Source organism: Canis lupus, chromosome 1 (genome assembly GCF_048164855.1).
Source record: "Canis lupus baileyi chromosome 1, mCanLup2.hap1, whole genome shotgun sequence".
NCBI classification, from domain to species: Eukaryota; Metazoa; Chordata; class Mammalia; order Carnivora; family Canidae; genus Canis; species Canis lupus.
The window spans coordinates 73,853,058-73,870,854 of record NC_132838.1 but is presented as its reverse complement, the minus strand read 5'-3'; the positions used below and the strand labels follow the sequence as shown (position 1 = coordinate 73,870,854).

The following is a 17,797-nucleotide window of genomic DNA, read 5'->3' as shown; positions in this document are numbered from 1 at the left end:
CATTTGTCAGGGCCCTGCCTGGGCACAGGGATGTCCTGCGACTTTGGAGGAGAATTTCCTTCCCTCCGGCCATCCCCCTCCCCTCGCATATGTGTATTGCTGGCGTACATTGCTATATATTGTTAAAAATAAACAGAGACCTTATGTTATGTCCATTGTGGTCATAAACAAAAGCGTTTCTGTGTGCTTGGGTGAGCAATGAAGCCTGAACCTTCTTCTATTTACTGTATGGTCACTGTCAGTTCAATGAACTGCCTCCTTGTTCTCCACCATTGTCCCACACTCCCTTAAACATTTGTCACTGAAGTGCCTCCAAAGACAAATAAACTGTCACTGAGAATGCAAACCTGCTAACAGGGGAAATGGGACCAGCTTCGAGGACACATGATGTTGCGTGAAATCCAGCGGGAGCTCCTTGCACTCTGGAAGGCTTCTGAGAAGCATGGCACTTTTCGAGAATCTTCAGGAAAAGCCAGAGATACTCTTTCTTTCGGTAATGGTACTTCCAGGCATTCTCCAAGAGACGTCTGGCCGTCTCAAATGTCCCAAATTCCAAAAGGTTCCCCAGAGAGCGTGAGATATTACAGATGTCAACATCTGTAAAAATTCTTTCTGCCTAGGAGCAGATGGCAACGTACAGTCCCACCACCGAAGGTTCTAGCATCTCAGCAACCTGTTCTGGAATCCACTAGGCCTGTGGAGGGACCAGGGGGCTCCTGGGCTCTAGCATAGAACTGTTTAAATTAAAATGAGCCACCGATCAATGTTCACTTTCTTCAAGGAAGAAAGCATAAAGCCTCGCGTCCCCTCTCCCCAACAGCGAGCTGTGTTGATTTATTCCAGGCAGATGCTTTTGACAGGACCCTGTAAAATCAAGTCGTGAGTTTATTGTACCAGTTAATTATCAGGCCTTTTCTAGTGCTAATGCCTTTTACTTCTTACTGGGGAAAACTGGGTCTTTTACTGGGACAAAGACTTAACTTTTAGTCAAGAATGTGTTAAAATAACAGGAGATGGAGATGATTTAAATATATTTCAGGACGAACACAGGAGCACTGCGAACTGGAGGTTTGTAAAGAAGGCTGATTTCATTTACAAGTCTCTCGGAATACTCTTTGTTCACTTCCCAAAGAAACAACGCTTTCAGCTTTGTTTTAACAATATGTTTACTCAACCATTCAGGTGACTGGGGCTTGCAGCCACACACCAACCACTCTCCTCGGCTCCCCTGACACAGCTCTCTCAGCCTTTCTGATCCTACCCGTGGACCAGTCTTGGTTTTAGATCCGACAAGAAGTGCCTCGAAGCCCTCCATAAAAGCTGAGAAAAGAGCGAGTGAAGAGGCAAAAAGCAACCTGGAAAGGAGGGTTGGGATTTGGGGGGGTGGGGTTGGCAGGGGGCATAGCTTTGTTAATTACTTCAGGCAGCAGAGAAATCTGGTTATGTTTTCTCAGTACATGTTAATATCATATAAAGAGACACGAGATCTTGCTAATCTGTCGACCCCTCAGACAAAGTTTATTTGTGGTGACTTTTAAACTCCTGACTCGCCTTCCAATCACCGCGTTTAAAATGAAAAGCTTTAAATAAACACCAGGAATAGAAGATAAATAAACTTTTTTTCCCTCTTGCAAGTGCCTAGCTTGGCGAGGTTCAGACTCAAATCCCCAGAGGACAGAGCGCTCTCTTTTGTGTTAATGTTTAAAAGATTTTCCAATGCCGGAGTTTATTCCTACTGCAAACATTTCTATTTACAAGGTCAAGTGTATCAGCACTCGACACAGCTTAAGAGTGTAATTATTTATCTAAGGGCGTTTGAGTGTAGATCAGTAGCTCTGGCAGGAACCCAGCCTTCAGCCCACTGCTAAACAACTCTTCACAACAATATTACAAGTTCTGGTGATTGTTCCTCTCCCCAGTGTGTTTACTTTTGCCCGCCTGAATGTTTTGTAACAAAATTTTGTACTTTTTCACCCGAAGTGTGAAAATGACTTTGAAGCGGTGTGCCAGGTTTCCTAAGACCTATTGGTAACAGATGTTATTGGCCTGTTTGATTGTAGGAGAATGTCTAGAGCCAGATAGGACACTCTTGGAGGAGGGGCTTGGGGGCTCCCCCTGGAAAGGGGGGAGGGGAGACAGACCTCTGGGCTATCCCCAAAATCTGTAGGGAAGACACAATTTTGTGAGTTCTCTCCGCAAACGCAAAAACCAATGCCGACCGGCGGGTTGTATCTTTAGCTGCTTCATTTACACATGTCTAATTGTTCATTAAATTAGAGGCAGAAATAATAGCCCTCATTTCTTGTCTTGTGCTGTATTTTAATTTCAGTTGATGGTTGATAGATTCCCAGTGGCCCCTCCAGCCCCCTCCTTACCCATTATTGGGTAAACCACAATGTAGCTCTGGAAAGCAACTACACCATTTTCATTATTTAAAAACTCTTTACTGATGTACACATTTTAATAAAACAAATAAAAAATACACAAAGCCATAGTTACTTAAAACATAGGACTTTTTTTTTTAAAGGATGTCTATAAAAATACAATGTTTAAGGCAGTTTGGAAATGCACTTATATATTTCTACAATGTCCATAAATTCTCTTGAAAATAACAATGTTAACTTCAAATCTATAAAATACACTGTACATTTAAGGACTGTTCTAGAGAGAGAACACTTCACAATGGATTGTGGGTTTGGATCCCTGGTGACAAACGGAATCTATACATTTCAGAGAGGAAAGGCAAAACGTGGTTGCAGATTTAAAATTTTAATTTCTTTTTAAAAATAAATTATTTCTGAAGCATACAATTTATAAAAATTCTATATACAACGTACAGCAACTGGTAACAAATCCCAGTTTTAATACACTTTATATAGAAGTACCAGGGTTTAGCACCCTGATAAAAGCAGAGGCAATATATTTTCTCCGCATATTTGTACATACAATTTCTTGATGTAAAGAACAAAAATGACAAGACAAACATCCTAAAGAGGCTTTCATAGATGGCAGTGCAGAGCTCTTTTACGTAAAAAGTTGCATTGTTCAACACCACCAGCAACCCTTTAGATCAGCATCTTTTGACCTTTAATCCTAAGAAATGTGCTAAGAGATCAGAGCGGTGGCAATGAAATTAAGGTCAAGGGCGCAGTTATCCAAAAACTAATTCATGCATATTAACCCCTTCGCAGTCCTCCTGCCCCGCCCAAGCAGACAATTCTGAGCGCTGACCAAGAGTAAACAAGTGAATCGGTTACGTTTACTCACGATTGCAAGGTCCTCACTGGCCACAATAAAAGTCGACACCGACAGTCCCCCCACCCCCCTCCCCTTGCGCAGCCAAAACGCTCACTCACACACACACACACACACACACACACACACACACGCGGCCCCTTTTGCAAATGTAAATCCTCCTTCAAACCCCTGCCCAAGCCCGCTCCCGTGACACTGTTAGGGCCCCACAGGTCGGCTTCCTTTCTTCGGAGCCCGGGACGACCGCCGGCTGCACCCCCGCGCCCGCCCCCGCTGCACCCCGGCGCCCCGAGCTCCCGCCGGCCGCCCTCCGCGGGGCGGTCGCGCCGGGAGTTCCCGGGGCCCGGAGTGGGGGCGGGGGAGGCTGTCCGAGGAGTCCCGAGCGCGGGAGGACGCGCGGGAGGCGCCGGGGGCCGCGAGGGGGGACCCGCCCGGCAGAGTCTACTCGGGGCGCCGCGGGGAGCGATCGCAGCCGCCGCCCGGATGCCCGGCCTCGGGGCCCCCGGCGCCCGCCCTCCCGCAGCCCGCCGCGGCGGCTAGAAGAGCAGCGGGAGCAGCAGCAGCAAGATGGAGGCGAGCGCCGTGCGGGCGCCGCCGCTGCTCCTGCGCCCCGGCCCGTAGGGCAGGTCCCCGCGGCCGCCCGCCGCTGCAGCGCCGCCGCCCGGGCGCGCCGGGTGCGGGGCGCCGTCGTCGTCGTCCAGCAGCTGCTCGCCGCCCGCGCCCCCCGCGCGCGGCTCGTCTTCGTAGTCCTCGTCGTAGTAGTCGTCGAGGCCGCCGTCCGAGCCGCTGCTGCCCGGGCCGTTGCCCAGCTCGGCGCCGAAGCACAGGCGGGCCATGTTCTCCTTGACCGACTCGCAGATGGGCCGCTCCAGCCCGTCGCACACGCAGTCGTTGAGCAGCGCCGCCTTGGGCACGGCCAGCATGTCCTCGATGACCGTGCGGCACTCGTCGGTGCAGCGCAGCCCGTTGAAGAGCTTGCCGCAGTAGGTCAGGTAGCGGCCGAGGGCCAGGTTGCAGCGGCTGTCGCGGTCGCAGCGCCGCCGGGCCTCGGTGCAGCCCATGACCCCGCCCGCGCCCGCGCCGCCCGCGCCGCCGCCGCTCGTCCGGGGCAGGCACGGCTCAATGGCGCGCTTGGTGGACTTGCAGTTCTCGTCCTGCGCGCAGTCACAGTCCTCCAGGGCAGGCCCGCGGCGCGTGTGGTTGAGCTGAATGAGCGCCGAGATGCAGTGGCTCGGGCAGCGCCAGCGCGACGAGAACGAGGCGGCCGAAGCCGGGAAGGCGGCGGCGGCGGCGGCGGCGGCGGCGGCCCCGGCCCCCGGCGCGTCGCCCCCGCCGCGCTGCGCCAGCACCGGCGCGCACGCCTCGGCGTACTGGTTGTAGGCGTAGCTGCACTCCGGCTCCCCCTGGCACTGCAGCAGCGCCTGCCAGCAGATGAGGCGGCGGCCGTGCGCCAGCCCCGAGCCCCGCGGCGCCGAGCCCAGCAGCTGCAGCAGCGCCATCAGGCACAGCCAGGCGCCCGGCACGGTCCCCGCGCGGGCCCCGCCGCCGCCGCCCAGCAGCCCTGCCACCATCGCGGGCCGCGGCGGCCGCCGGGCGACGAGGGGAAAGGAGACGAGGCGCGGGCAGCGGCGGACGCGGAGCCGGCGGAAAAGTTTGCCCCAGTCCTGCCAACTTCTTGCATGAGTGTTTTCATAAATCCATGCGCGCCGCTCGCTGGTGCCGCGCCGCTCGCAGAAGGTCTGGCCGCCCGCCCGTCCGCCCGCTCGGGCTGCGGTGGCTCTCCCAGAAACGCACGGCCGCGGAGAGCCCCTCCGGTCGTCCCCCGGCGGTGGCGGGAGGCGCTCAGTGCCGCGCCGGCGGGCTGCGGGCCGCGGGGCCGCGGCGGGGCTGCGGGACCGCGCGGCGCCGCGGGTGCATTTTGCTCCGCGCCTGCAGATCCGTTGTGCGGCCGCGGCGGCTCCTTCCTCCCGGGCTCAGCGCTGCGCCGCCGCCGCCACCGCCGCCGCCGCCGCCGCCGCCGCCGCCGCGGGCTCTAGCATCGCGCCGCTTCCTGGCTCGCGTCGGGGCGCTGCCCGCCTTCCCGCGGCCCGGACGCCCGCGTCCCCTCCCCCTCCGCCCGCGGCGACCCCGGCCTCGCCAAGCTCCCGGGAGCCCTTTCCGGGCGGCGCTGGGAGAACAAGAAACTCGGCGCGGCCGGGGAGCGGCTCCCGGGCTTCCCTCGGCGGCGGCTTCTCGGGTGACACGGGGCCCGGGGAGCGGATCCGCTGAGCCCGGCGGCGGACTCTCTGGCTGCGAGGCTTTAAATACAAAAGTGGGCCGGGAGCCCCCGCGTGGTGCCGCGGTGCCCCCTCATTATGCATGCATGGAAAAGCAAACAAACAAAAACATTAGCAACGCTCCTCCAGCTCGCCGGGCCCCGGCCCCGCGCGCTCCGAGCCTGCCCGCTTTCTCCTTTCTCCACTCTCTTTCGCCCTTTGCTCGGCCCCCTTTCCCGGCTTTTCGAGATGCTATTGGTCCTGGCTGTTGTTGTTGAAACTTTTTTTTTTTTTTTTTTTTTTTTACGAGCCGCTGGAGTGGAGTGGGGTTGCGGAGTGGGGGAGGGCGGGGAGGGTGGTGGGCAGCTCACATTCAGGCATTCAGAGCTTGAAAGGAGAGGCTTAAGGAGCCTGACAGAGGCCTGGGAGCTCCTCCTACTCTTAAGGAGGCTCGGATCTGGAGCCCCGGCTCGCGCTCGGAATCAGCGGGCAGGGCTCAGGGGCAGCTGTTTGCATCCGGCTCGGCCACAGGCCTTTTTGTTGGGGTCTTTTTTTCCCTTTTCCTTTTTTTTTTTTTTTTTTTTTGGATAGTTTTATTAATTCTCCCTGGCTCCCGTCTGTACCTTCGACTGCGTTCAGAATTCAGTTTGTTTTTCTAGTTCCCTATCTTTGGGACCAGCTGGGGCGGGGGGGGGGGGGCGGTGCGGCTAGGGAGTTTGGCGGGGGGGGATCAGAGAATTTAATGTTGGACTTTGAAACTTGAGAAACGTAAAAAACAAAACCCAAACGCACACAAGAAATAGGCACACGCTTCCGTTAGGGGGATGCCGATGAAATCTTTCCAACGCCCCCGCCCCAGCACACGGTCCCACCGCGCCGCTCCGGCAGGTACGGCTCCTGAGCCAGGCATCATTGTCAATTGCAAGCCATAAACCCAAATCGACCAGATTAATTTTTTAGGAATATAAGTTTCTAACTCGGACGGCGATGAAAAAATAATTACAGCATTAAAAATCATGAGGAATGTTGAGCAGCACCATATGGCCGCAGTCAGAACATAAAGGAAGGGGGTAAATTGGCACGCACCGAGGTTTTTATGAAAGTGTGTGTTTCAGTCCCTCCCTCGGTTAAGGGAAGCCGCCCGGTGGAGCAGCCCGGGCCATCCAGGCGCGGGAGTTTGCAAACTACCTTAATTGTGGCGCAACGCAGCCTTCGACCGCCAGAGGCACCGGGCTTCTGCGGCCTGTCAAAAACTGGCGCTTTTTTCCTCCCCTTTCCGTGGAGAGACTATCAACTCCATCTGTCACAAAAATCAAGGCTAAGCAGAGGCGGCCGGGGCTCCAGTGAGCGCGGCGTTCGGCTGTCCATCTCTCCCCGGAGGCCCAGCGAATTCGAAATGGCAAAAGTCAGAGCAGAGCCTCAGCGTAGGAAGATTTATCAGGATGAAAAGAAAAAAAAAAAAAAAAGGCCTCCCTTTTCTGGGGAGATTGCTGCATTGCTCGGGGCTGTCTGCCTTAGGAGGCTGCACCTCTGCAAGCCCCCAAGATAAAAAATAAATACGACTTTAAGAGAAACAGGCTGAGGTAAGATAGACCACATTGCCTTGACTTGAGTTGAAAGCACAAGATCAAGCCCAAGAGCTATCTGTCTCTGTGGGGTTTTTTGGTTTTGTTTTTGTTTTTTTGCTTTTGTTTTTGTTTGTTTTGTTTTATGTGTGCGTGTATGTTTGTTTCGTTTTGTCTTTTTAAATAGAAAAGCTGCAACTGTGTGGCCCATGGCAACAAGTTATTTCCCAGGCTCTGGGTGTGTTATTATTTGGAGTTTTCTCAGTCCTGCCAGGAGGGCTTGGACGAGTCACACTCTTCCTCCAAGACTCGGATCTTTCACATGTAGGGTGCAAAGCCAGATTAGACTCTTGAAATCAAGCCTTTTCATCTTTAGTGCTCTGTGATTTTAGGCTTCTAAGGACAAACTCAACATTCAGCTGCATTTTTAAACTAATGTGTGTTGAATTCCTTTAGAAGGGTGAGTCCCAAATCTTAGTGAGCGGTGAGACTTGTGGGTTAGCCTTGTTAAAACCCAGACAACTGAGCCTGCTTCTGGAATTCCTGCTTCATTCAGTAGGGCTCCTGGGGCCTGAGAATCTGCATTGCTAACAAGTTCTTAGGGGCTGTTGCTGCTGCTGCTGCTGCCACTTGTCTGGGGACCAAACTCTGAGAACCACTACTCTAGAGGTCCATATGAACTTGCCCAACCTGATCTTAATTCAGCTCTCAGTGAGATTTAAGGGAGTCCCAAGAATATTGCATGCTCTGGGGACACCTCCACCCCAGTCTCATGGCACTCCAGAGCGGTGGAGCAACCAGCTGCTTCATAGACCAAGCCTGAGAAGGAGGTTCAGATGAGCTAGGAGAACGAACCCCCTCTTCCAGAAGTTCCTTGCCCCCACCATGGATACCACTGTGTCTCACATCCAGGTTTTCATTAATAACCACCAGACTTCCAAGGCATCCCTCATCACCCAGCCACTAATCCCCATATTACTCTGCACATCTCTTAAACTGACTTAATTGTCATCATGAGCAACCCTTCACCTGAAAATACACCAGTTCCACTGGAGCTCTCAGTCTTTTCTCACCAAATCTCTCATATCCTCAACCTACTTTCTGGGCTGGGTTTTTTGTTGTTGTTGTTGGGGGGTTGGGCTGGATCTTCACCTTCTTGCTCTAAGACCTGGCTGAAGGTTATGGAATAGGAGAAAATATTTGCAAACTACATGTATATGCAAAAATACACATACAAATGACAGATGATGAGAATAGTCATTTTCCAAAGAAGACATACAAGTGGTCAACAAATATGTGAAAAGGTGCTCAACATCACTGATCAGGGAAAAGTAAATTAAAACCAAGATGAACTCACGCCTCACACCTGTTAGGATGGCTATCATTAAAAAAAAAAAAAAGTAACAAATGCTGGTGAGGGTGTGGACAAAAGGGAAACATCATGCACAGATGGTGGAAATATAAATTGGCTTAGCCACTGTGGAAAACAGAAAGGAGGTTCCTCAAAAAATTAAAAGTAGAACTACCTTATGATGCAGCAATCTTATTTCTGGGCATATAACCAAAAGAAATAAAATCAGTATCTCAAAGAGAGACCTGCACCCCATGTTCATTGCAGGATTATTTACAATGGCCAAGGTATGGAAAGAGCCTAAGTATCCATTGATGGACAAAGAATGAATAAAGAGAATAAATATAAATATATATGAATATTACTCAGCTGCAAAAAAAGAAGGAAATCTTGCTGTTTGCATCAACACGAATGCAAATAATGCCTTGAAGGGATTATGCCAAGTGAAGTAAATCAGACAGAGAAAGACAAATCCTGTATGTCACTTATATGTGGAGTCTTAAAAAAGCAGATTCATAGCAACAGTATGGATGGTGGTTTCCAGGACCTGAGGGGTGGGTAAAGGGGAGTCGTTGGTCAGAGGCGGCAAACTTTCAGTTACAGGATGAGTAAGTTCTGGGGATCTAAGGGGCAGCATGGTGACTGTAGTTAATAATACTGTGTTAAATACTTGAAAGTTGCTATAAAAGTAAAGCTTTTATCTTCTAGCCCTAATAATAGCAACCAAATGGTAATTATATGAGGTGAGGGTTGTGTTAACTACCCTTATTGTACACATTGCGCAATAGATGTTTATCGAATTGGTCACTTTGTACACTTTAAATGTATACAACGTTATTTGTCAATTACATGTCATAAAGCTGGGGTGTGTATGGCAGGGGAAGGGGGAGCTGGGTGGCTTAACCTCCTGGCACCGCTTCCACTCTACAGATTCAAGGCCTGAATGAGTTTTCTTCCACAGCCCACGGCCCACCAGACGCTGAAGTGAAGTACATAGACCTATGGCTCTTCCCTTGTTCCCACCTCCAAACATCTCTTCCCTCCTCCCTGGGAACATCTCTAACTTCCTTGACTAGCAGCATTCTGTTAGCTCTTCCAAGAGCCACCTACTGACTCTTTATCACCCTTCTCAACCAAGATTGCTCACGGGAACCAGCGAAGACAGAAAATGAGTTGAGTGGCAGTTTTCTCAATCCTCTCAAGGATGGTAAACAACCAGTACCCCTCCGGGTGCAGAGGAGAGAAGTACGTCTGTCGCTTACAGTGGATGCTGTCTTGGCCAGAGCTTGACCAGAAGAGTCTCTGAGTGAGACACATGAAGGATTTCTTATGGAGCGGTAGCCAACCACAACTGCAGGAGCTGGGAGGGCAAGGTGGTGCAGTCTGTTCCTTTTCCATCTGCTGTGGAGCTGAGAAGGAACGCTGGGGCAAACTGGAGCTCATGAGGAAAACTGGAGCCAGTGGGGATGAACTGGAACTGGTGTCTCCCTCATCACTTCCAACCTTGATGACACATGGGGTGACCCACAGCGGAAGTGGGTGCCCTTCACTGTGGAGCTGACATGCACTTTGTCTGGGGTGTGGAGGAGCGAAGCAGGAGGGCTGGAGAGACATGAGGAAGTTCAAATCAAGGTGAGGGCAAACGCCCACCAAAGGGAGCTTCAAATCTGCAATGACGGTGAAAGCTGCCACAGTGCTTGGTGCACAGGATAAAAATAACGTGGCTATTGCCTCACTTCCTCCTTCCAAATCTGGTGCAAAATTTGCCTTGTGACCAACACTAACATGGAACTATGTTTTGGGGGAATTCTGGGAAATGTAGTTCTACCTCAGCTCTGTCGACGACGTAGTCCGGGCCACCACATGCCTTTGGGCATTCAGGCTTACTTCTCTCAGACGGCTCCTTCCTCACAGTTTCAGTGTCTGGCTCACATGCTTCTCTCCAGACTACTCTATCATTCATGGCAGTCTTAGCCTCCTATTTAGTCCTTGGCTTCCTCATCTCCAGCTACCTACTCGTCATCTTACCCTAGACCTAGGCATTAACACAACGGTGTCACCCGAAAAATCTCTAACTCAGAATTTCTAATTCCACCATTATTTCACTGACCAATACCTCCTGTCTTCCCTATTGACTTGTTTCAGTCCCGTCACCTCTCACCTACTCAAGACTTTGCTTTGCAATTGCTTCTCCCCCTGCAGCCTTAGCTCCCTTCCTACCATAAAGTTCATTCCCAGCCACCTAAAATTGGTTATACTTTCTCTGATCTTAAAACAGCAAAACAAAACAAAACTCTTCCTAGAATGCAAGTGCCCACTCACTCGTGATTCTATTTCTATGAAAATTCCTTGAAAAACTTACTTTCACTTGGCTTTTCCACTCTTTCTTCAATTCACTATCATTAAGTTTTATCCCACCATTTTTCTCATCAAGGTCACTAGTAACCAAAATCTTGCTCTACCCAATGGTAACGTCTCCTGTTCTCATCTTAGCTGACCTCATAGCCTCATGTGGCACTGCTGATCACCTCTTCTTTACAGAGTGCATCTTCATTGGCTTCGTACTCCTGTTTTCCCCATTGTAACTCCTTGGTGGCTTCTTCTCTCTCTAAACTCACTCCTTAGGTGATCTCATCCAGTGCCTAGATTCTAAACTGTATCTCCTGATTTGAAATATTCAATCCCACTCTTTTTCTGATTTCTGGACCTAAAATTCATTTGGTTGTTCAATGAGCATTGTAAAGTTAACTTGCTGTAGGAGCACTTCTGACTTTCCACATCCAGACCTGTTTTTTCCCTTTCTGTGGTAGACATTCTTCAAAATTGATCTCCATATCAATTTTCTTCCTCCCTTTATTTCCATGTTCCTCAGATCAAGAGGCAATCTCATGTCCTTCCCTGTAAATCTTGGGTAGACCTTAGTGACTTTGACCAACAGAATACAATGAATACAAGGATAGTGACTTACATTCTGGGGCTTGCAGGTTAGGTCACAAGAAGCAGTGCAACTTCCACCTGGGCCTCTTGGAATGTTCACTTTGGAGAAGCAAAACACCATTTAAGAAATCTGAACTACGTTATAAGAAATCTGAGACTGCCAGGGTGTGTGGAAAGCCAAGCTGGCCATGTGAAGAGGATATGTGAGGAGAGAAAGAGATGCTGGTCAGCTTCCAGCTTATTCAGCCATGTAAATAAAGAAGGCACCAGAAACACGAATGGAGAAGCCATCTTGGATGTCTATCCAGCCCAGTGGAACCTTGATGACTCCAGCTCAACCTCCATCTGACAAAAGCACATGAAGAAAACCCCAACCTAAGATCAGGGTCACGTGGGGTGAAGTGAATGAGGCATCGAGGCATAACATTTAAGGAACACTCACTCTGGATGATGTGGGGCTGCAGGGACCTCAAGAATGAGTACCTTCTAAATTCCATATCCTAGACACTTTCCTCACCTGACCGGTGCTGCTCTTGCTCCATATGATAATAGTACAGCTAAGCCCAGTCAGCTCAAAGAACCATGAGAAATAACCAAGAAAGTTGTTTTAGACCACTAAGTTTTGAGATGATTTATTATGTTACAATAGATAATCACACCATTTCCATCATATCCAACTGTTTGGGCTGGAGATCCACCTGGACTCTTCCTTTCTCTTTATATCCCCACCCAAGTGACACATATCTCCTATCACAGTCCATAAAATATCTGATGGGTCGAATGAATGAAAAATCAGAACTTTTTGTTTTCTAAATTGGTTATGTCAGAACTAGTCCACATCAGTTATACTGTAGAAAAGGGAATGGGGAAAATAAAGAAAAAAAAAAAAAAGAAAAAGAAAAGAAAAGGGAACAGAGGCCCTGAAAGGGTAAAGAATATGATATAGTTCTGAATTTTTTAAGTGTAAAATGATATTCCCACATTGATTGAATTATTAAGGCTAATTAATCATCACCTTTGTCATATATTAACCTCACAAAGGTTATGGCTTGATCACTAGGAAAGGTAAAGTCTCTTCAATAAATGATACTGGCAAATCTGGTCACCTGTTTAGAAAGAAATGTAAAAATAAATTACAGATAAAAATTTACCTATAAAGCAAATAAATAAGAAAATTATAGCTATGGCATATACACTATGAAATTTAGGAAGACTTTTATAATCAAGACTGGAAAATCAGAAGATGTGGAAGAAAGACGTACATATTAGACTACATAAAAAAGTAAGACCAAAGGAGAAGATACTAGAGACACAGTTAAGAGACACACAGATAGGGCAAGAATATCTCTATGGTAAAAGACAAAAGACTAATTTTGTAATAAGCAAAGAGCTCTTAAAAACTATGAAAAAGATCATCTAAGGGAATATGAGGGAAGATGTAAATAGATAATTCACAGGGCTGTAAATCCAAATGGCAACAGGCAAGTGAAAAGATATTTAAATTAACTAGCAGTCAGATGGAGGAAAATGAGAAAACAATGAGATACCACTTGAGCACCCACTACTGTAGCTAAAAATGTGACTGTTATGTATTTTCTAGTGGTTGCAGTAGAAATAATTACTTTTTTTTCCCCAAGAAGGTCTAGGCAAAGCCCTGGAACCCCACTGAGTCTGGGTCCGGAGCAGGGGGAAGGAGGTAGGGAGGGAAGGGAGACCCAGACTGTCATGCATCCTATGTACCAGGGCTCCACCAGCCTGTTCTGCAGGTGAGTGCTGGTCCTAGGACTGTTCCTCAGTACCCCCTGGGAAAGTGGAGTGAGCATTCGGATACTTTTATAGCATCTTAGAAGGTCCATTTGATGTCTGTTGAATCTAATAAAAATTGGGGGCTTCTGTTTTGCAGGTATCCTTTCTTTTTCTAGTAACTTACTTTTATTCTGCTTTGCAAAAATATCTATCTGCAAGGCAAACAATAAGCTGGTCTTTCACCACAGATAATTGATAAGGTTCTGCACTATACATCCATACTAGTCATTTTTTCTGGCTTTAAAGTTAAATAAGTTGTTAGGTCAGGAATTTAAGGGTTCACCACTGTCGGAAAAGGAATATAAATGCACCCATTCTTCCAAGAACGTGGTTAGTGATCCAGGATAGAAACTGAGAGCACAGCCCAGCCCCTCCTGACAAGCTCAGAGGAGACAGAGCAGCTGTTCTCCAAGAGGCCAAACAACGTGCACCGCACCATGGCTTTGGGACTCCAGAGATCAAGCTCCTGGCTGCATTTCAACATCTAATAACAAGAGGAAATCCCACAAAATCAGTGGGAGCTCCGATTCTCAGGAAACTTGACTTTCACACTCTCTGAAAAAGAGATATTAATGAAACAGAGATCAAAAGCTCAAATAGCAAGTTCTATACAGACCACTTGAGGCACACTCTCCACCTCCATGGCTTGTAGCTGGAAGTACAACTTTCTACAAAAAAGCTGCATTTTTGCAGATAGCATTTTGTATGCATTTGCACATTACACCTTAAGTTCAAAAATAATTGGGGCCAGTTCTACAAGGGGTGTTACAAAATGTTTCAAAGCCAGGCCTTGTTTCAAAATCTGTTTTTTTTCACTATTGAAATCAGGAAGAAGCTTTTTTCATAATTATTTTATAAATCTATATATGAACTGTTCTCTAAAAAAATTAATAATTTGTAAGAGAATTTATGAGTTATCTTAATCAGCTTTTTAAAAACCTTGTAAGGATCTATATAAAGATCATAAGCTTCAAAAAAAAAAAAAACCAGTCACAATGAGAAAAATATCTCTATCAATGAACTAGTATGATTTGTGAGTCTGTGGTTAATGTTTCTCAAGCAATTTGGGGGGACACGCATTAGAATTGTTTACATCTTTATTGTTGAAAATATATAATTTGTCATAAAGTGTCTTGAAATCTATGATCAAGCTTACAGCCATCTAATTCTTTTTAATGAAACAAGTATCCCAGGACTTTACCAAACACATCACTAATGAGTTCACACTCTTCTTGCATTTTAAATCTGCTTTCACATTCACCTGCTCATTTCTCACTGAATTTCATTCAGTTGAAGCCAATAGATATTTACTAGTGCCTGCTGTATGTGCCAGAAAGCTGAAGCCTTTTAAAAAGTCTTCCAACTTTGTTCTTTTCTTCCTTCCTTCCTTTTTTCCTTTTCTTCCTTTCTCTCTTGCTTTATTTTTCATTATTTTATTTATTTTTCTCTTGCTTGCTTGCTTTCTCTTTCTCCTTTCTTTTCTGTTACTAATATAGTTTATTTTTAAGAAAACTTTTAGATTTACAGAAAAATTGATTGGAAAGTACAGAATCTCCCCGTATCCCTTCTCCCCTTCCTTAGGCTCAGTTTGAGGTGTTATTTACATCTTTTATTACCGTAGTACATTTGTTATGATCGATGAACCAATGTTACTATATATACTACTAACTAAAGCCCTTAGTTTACTTTGGGATTCCCTCTTTGTGTTGTACATTCCGGGGGATTGATAAATGCATGCATGTATTTATTATTTATTTATTTATTTATTTATTTATTTATTTATTTATTTATTTATTTATTTATTTATTTTTGCCAGGTAATCTATTTACCATGTATTACCATGGTGGTGTCACACAGAGTTTCACTCTCCTGAAACCCTCCTGGAAGCACTCTGTTTTAACCTAGGAGGCATCTCAAGGCAAATCCTTTCATTTATAGCTTCATCACTTAAAGTGTCCACATTAAGAATTTCTTTTCTATCCATGGAAAAAATAAAGTGAGGCCATCCGTGTGATTTGAATCCAAAAGTTGTAAACATCTCCCCAAATGATTAATGATTTATACTGACATAAACATTCATTTAGTCCAGTTATCCATCCCAGAAATTTTATTGAGTTCTTGTCTGGATCAGCACTTTGTGCCAATGTTCTTCTGATTAGAGATCTTTGTGATAGGTGGCATTATACTCCATACCTTTGCTTCATACATGGGCATGCATTTAATTACCAATGCCCCTTTCACTTTTTTGTTTGTTTGTTTGCTTTCTAATTAATTTTACTTGAAAGAATTTTTTAAAAAGATTTTATTTATTTATTTGACAGAGAGAGCAAGAGAGCACAAGCAGGAGGAACAGCAGAAGGAGAGGGAGAAGCAGGCTCTCCGCTGAGCAGGGAGTCTGAGGTGAGGCTCGATCCGAGGACCCTGAGATCATGACCTGAGCTGAAGGCAGATGCTTAACTGACTGAGCCACCCAGGTGCCCCTATTAAAATTTTTTAAATGTATTTTTCTGCGTAGACAATATATGCATATAGTATAAAACATACAAGGTTTTATTATGGTTTATTTTATTAATTTTTATTTTATTTTATTTTATTTTATTTTATTTATTTTATTTTATTTTTGAAAGAGAGAGAGTGAAAGCACAAGCAGGGGGAATGGCAAGCAGAAAGAGAGGGAGAGGGAGAAGGAGAAGCAGACTCCCCACTGGGCAGGAAGCCCGCTGCTGGCAAGATGTGGGGCTCAATCCTAGGGCCCCGGGATCACAGCTTGAACCAAACACAGACACTCAACTGACTGAGCCACCCAGGTGCCTCCAAAACATACAAGGTTTTAAAAAGCACATGGCATATGGAAAGCCCTCACTCATCTTTGCATCTGAGTACCTGCTTCCCTCAACCACCCTGATCAATTTTGTGTATGCATTCTCAGAAATATTGCATATATGTGTAAATATATGTTTTAAACAATGATCTTTTGCCTTGTTTTTTCACTTAAAAGTATGTTTTAGACACTGTTCCATATCACTTCATAAAGTGCTGACATATTGCTTATCTTTTTGGTGAGTGTAGAGTATTCCGTTTTGAGATGCTCCATACATTATTTAACCAGTTCCTTATTTAAGAACATTTAAATTCCAGTCTGTTATTTTAATGTGGCAGTGAACCACCTTACACATTTGTCATTTTATTAGTATTTTAATACAAGTAGAGGATACATTTTTAGAAGTGGAATTACTGAGTCCAAGAGGAGGTTCATTCTGAATTGTGATGGATCAATTATTCTTCCTCAACACTGTGCCAGCATACGGGAGTGTTTGTCTTCTCACATTTTCACTGACACATGTTATTGAACTTCTGGATCTTTGCCAATCTGATAGATGAAAATTATATCTCATTGCAGCTTTCATTTTAATTTCTCTTATTGTGTGTAAGACATACATTATTAAGTTTTCAGAAAATTAACAAGGTAAAGATTGAAGACATTTAAGTTCAAAAAGGCTAAGTGATCCAACATCACCCGCCTAATAAGTGAGAACACCCAGAAAGCCATCTGCCAAGGTGGTCACCCTTGGCTATCAGCTCATCTTGCTTCCATAACGCCCAGCCCAGTACCAACATGATGGCTTAAAGGTTTGCCTTTTGTGAAAGCTTTCCTCCACTTGATCAATAGCTGTCAAAAAAAAAAAAGTTCTAAAGAGTATCTTTTGTAAAGGGAAAGACTTCTTCCTAAAATGGCAAAAGCAACAAATTCTGAAGCATCCTCCCCAAATCCTTTTAAAATCTCTGAAACTTCTCTTTCCCTCTCCCCTCATCCCACCTCAAGACAGAGCAGGGAAAAAAAACAAAACTCAAAATTTTGTATCTGAGTGCCCACTGAGTAATTGATATAAGATGTATGTTTTGGACTTCTGTTAGAGATGAATTGTCATGATATTGCTAAGATATTTTTGAGAAAATCAACTTTGCTCTTACCTCACCACCTCCTCACTCCAAGACACCAGTTTCCTCTCTGTATCTGAGTTCAAACTGAAAGCATTGGGCTCCTCCTCGTACAGAGCCCTGAGAACCTTGTGGGTTTTTGAGGAGCTGTTAAAGGTTGCCTTTATCCATTATTTATATACATACATAATTGGTATTTGTTGGGCATGTCAGGTGGAGGCCTGTCCCTGGACTTGTGCTCTGACCCAGCTAGCTATCTCAGTCAGTTTGTTGCTGAAAGAAGATTAATTGCCCTGATCATTGTTTGCCTGGAGTCGGAGGTAGGTTTGAAGACATGGAAGAACAGAGCCATCTGGAGAAGAGAGGGTCTTCTGTGGTCTCAGGTCAGAGCAGTTTTTGGTAGTTGGACAATTATTAAATACACCAACAAAATGACTAATGAAGCAACCTTTTGGAATAGAAGTCATGCAATCCTAAATTATTAATATTCATTGTTACTATCGTGGATCAGATGGGGAGCACCTACTACGTGTCAAGAACCTTTCTAGATTTTAAAGGTCTACCAATGAAAAGTATATGGGCAAATGCCTGGACACAGGGTTGTTTTATCCAGTGCTCACCATAATGATCTTTCCCTGTTCTTTTGGTGGATCCGAGAGCCTCTAGAACCTCTTTTGGTGGATCCGAGA

General features: G+C 46.2%; 2 protein-coding genes and 1 long non-coding RNA gene across 4 annotated transcripts in view; 1 reads left to right on the top strand and 2 right to left on the bottom strand.

Moving 5' to 3' along the window:
• LOC140638341 (uncharacterized) overlaps nt 1–17,797 on the bottom strand; it is a 41,164-nt gene that overhangs the window by 5,741 nt on the left and 17,626 nt on the right. The gene's annotated exons all lie outside the window — the stretch shown is intronic.
• On the bottom strand, nt 2,423–5,249 carry GAS1 (growth arrest specific 1). The gene has a single exon (XM_072835465.1). It carries the CDS (start codon nt 4,824–4,826, stop codon nt 3,792–3,794), a length of 1,035 nt encoding a protein of 344 aa, XP_072691566.1. The 5' UTR covers nt 4,827–5,249; the 3' UTR covers nt 2,423–3,791.
• The window catches only part of LOC140638332 (uncharacterized), a 47,515-nt gene continuing 34,439 nt past the window's right edge, over nt 4,722–17,797 (top strand). The window contains exons 1-3 of the mRNA XM_072835476.1: nt 4,722–7,093; nt 9,388–10,058; nt 15,491–15,569. Of these exons, the coding sequence (XP_072691577.1) occupies nt 4,955–5,788 (834 nt within the window). The 5' untranslated portion in view covers nt 4,722–4,954 and the 3' untranslated portion in view covers nt 5,789–7,093; nt 9,388–10,058; nt 15,491–15,569. The remainder of the gene's footprint in view (nt 7,094–9,387; nt 10,059–15,490; nt 15,570–17,797) is intronic.